Source organism: Tachysurus fulvidraco, chromosome 9, assembly GCF_022655615.1.
Source record: "Tachysurus fulvidraco isolate hzauxx_2018 chromosome 9, HZAU_PFXX_2.0, whole genome shotgun sequence".
In the NCBI taxonomy this organism is placed as follows: Eukaryota; Metazoa; Chordata; class Actinopteri; order Siluriformes; family Bagridae; genus Tachysurus; species Tachysurus fulvidraco.
This window is the reverse complement of record NC_062526.1, coordinates 2,373,986-2,376,485: the sequence shown is the minus strand read 5'-3', so window position 1 is coordinate 2,376,485 and position 2,500 is coordinate 2,373,986. Positions and strand designations below refer to the sequence as shown.

The following is a 2,500-nucleotide window of genomic DNA, read 5'->3' as shown; positions in this document are numbered from 1 at the left end:
TTTGAGAACTTCCGCTGCAAACTGAGGATTCTGGGTAAAAAAAAAAAGGTCCGGTGTGTAAATTTAATGAATTTATTTTTTAATCCCAAATCTCAGCTGCGTATAAACCGGTGGAAGCGAAGTAACTAAAGAGAGTCCCGAAGATATCCGGGAAGCTCCGTAGTTAAAGATCGAACCGATTAAACACGTATTATTATCATATGCGACGATGTTTTCCGTCAGGACGACTTTTTTAAATTGATCGTCTCCGAGGTCGCTCCGTATCGCGACATCGCGACGAATCCGGTGTCGATTATTTTTGTCTTTTTTTTTCTCCCCCAGATGAAGACGACGGCAGCCGACGAGAAGAAGTTCCAGCAGCAGATTTTGGCTCAGCAGAAGAAAGAGCTCACCATCTTCCTGGACAACCAGAAGAAACAGTACAAACTGTGCAAGGAGAAAATTAAAGAGGTGCCGTTTATTCTCAGCTCCGTTCTCGATACGAACGAGTAATTACGAGGTCAATAACGACGGACGTAAAGTGCAAAGCAGGACAACCGTTTATACTCGGGGCGAAAGCCTGCAGAGAATCTGGAGACAATTGCTTTATACAGTAGTCCATGAGTTTGGGGGCAATTCTGTAGCGGATGGACAAGATCGGGGTTTATTTGGATTTTATTTTATTTATTTATTTTTATTACATATAGAAGTGATATACAGTACAGACCAAAAGTTTTGACACCCCTTCTCATTCAAAGAGTTTTCTTTATTTTCATGACTATGAAAATTGTAGATTCACACCGAAGGCATCAAAACTATGAATGAACACGTGTGGAATTATATACGTACGTAACAAAAAAGTCTGAAACGACTGAAAATATGTCGTATTCTAGGTTCTTCAAAGTCGCCACCTTTTGCTTTGATTACTGCTTTGCACACTCTCGGCATTCTCTCGATGAGCTTCAAGAGGTCGTCACCTGAAATGGTCTTCCGACGGTCTTGAAGGAGTTCCCAGAGATGCTTAGCACTTGTTGGGCCTTTTGCCTTCACTCTGAGGTCCAGCTCACCCCAAACCGTCTCGATCGGGTTCAGGTCCCGTGACTGTGGAGGCCAGGTCATCTGGTGCAGCACCCCATCACTCTCCATCATGGTCAAATAGCCCTTACACAGCCTGGAGGTGTGTTTGGGGTCATTGTCCTGTTGAAAAGGTGGTGTGTCCAAACTTTTGGTCTGTACTGTATCTGTATCTGTACTGTACTGTACTGTCAGCTCGGATGTCTCGAAAAGAAAAAAAAAGCTAAAATCTCACCAGAAAGAATTAGCAACAAAATGTCGTGTTAAGTGTAAAGTGCAGGAGGATGTCGCTAATGTCGTAAACGATGACGAAAGGTTTGGAAATCGCCGTAATGCGAAAACTGAAATATCTGGTCGTGCTTTAAAGATGAAAAAATCGGTGGGGAGGAAAAAAAAAAACTGAGAGTTGGTCCAGGAGATGGCATGATCATGTTGTGAAGGACAATAAGTCAGTCTTAATCCTTGTCTATCAAAAAATGGAGAGAAACACACACAGAGGGAGAAAAGGAGAGGATTTGTCGAGTGTCACAAGCGTAGGAGGTTCTAGAAAAGGGAAATCGAATGGGGACCAAGCACCGAGCCTTGTGGGACACCAGCTGGAAATCTGCACGGGTCAGATGTGTCTCGTGTCTCTATCATCTCGAAGGTTATGTCCTTCCAGGTAGAAACCAATCCACAGTTTTTCTTTTCTAATTCTAAATTTCAAGAGTCTTTTGGTTGATCAAAGTTTTATTATTAAGATCGGAATTGCAGCGTTGAAGCTTCTCGGAAACGATCGCAAAAACCTTCTGAGAAGTGCGTCAGGTTCAAACCACGGGTCCTTAATGTTCTTCTGAAAACGTAGGACAGACAGACAGACAGACAGACAGACAGACAGACAGACATAGACAGCAGATTGTTCACCACGCATCCAAGAACATTATACAGAAGGAGAGATGGGGTTGATGCTGGTACACGGTTGCTGAAGATTTAAATATTGTGCATAACAAAACTTCGGTCTTTCTTCCTCTCTCTGTTTAGGAGATGAACGAGGACCACAGCACTCCAAAGAAGGAGAAGCAGGAGCGTTTGTCCAAGCATAAAGAGAACATGCAGCATTCACAGGCGGAGGAGGAAGCGCAGCTCCTTAGCCAGCAGCGTCTCTACTACGAGCGCAACTGCAGGGCTTTCAAGCGCAAAGTCATGACCAAGAGACACGAGTTCGAGCAGGAGCAGCTACGAGAGGTAGGAGCAGGTGGAGATGTTTCTGCTGTTTGGAAGGTGGAAGGCTTAGAAGCTCAAGATCTTCTGTGATGTTCTTAGGGTTTGGGAATAAGACAAAGGAATCTAGATGTTTTGGTGTGGGAGCAGGAGATCAGATATGAAGCTTCAAGAAGACAAAAGGTCACGCCGGGTAACATAAGTATTGTAAATTTTCCTGTTTCTTCAGGAGCTGAATAAGAAGAAG

The 2,500-nt window shown here is 43.8% G+C and overlaps 1 protein-coding gene across 4 annotated transcripts in view; it reads left to right on the top strand.

The window, feature by feature from the left end:
* Positions 1-2,500, top strand: part of taok3a (TAO kinase 3a) — a 57,991-nt gene that overhangs the window by 50,053 nt on the left and 5,438 nt on the right. For all 4 annotated transcript variants that reach the window (XM_047818994.1, XM_047818993.1, XM_047818995.1 and 1 more), the window contains 3 exons: positions 322-450; positions 2,074-2,277; positions 2,483-2,500. The exon at positions 2,483-2,500 is cut by the window's right edge and continues 222 nt beyond it. In XM_047818994.1, coding sequence (XP_047674950.1) covers positions 322-450; positions 2,074-2,277; positions 2,483-2,500 — 351 coding nt within the window. The remainder of the gene's footprint in view (positions 1-321; positions 451-2,073; positions 2,278-2,482) is intronic.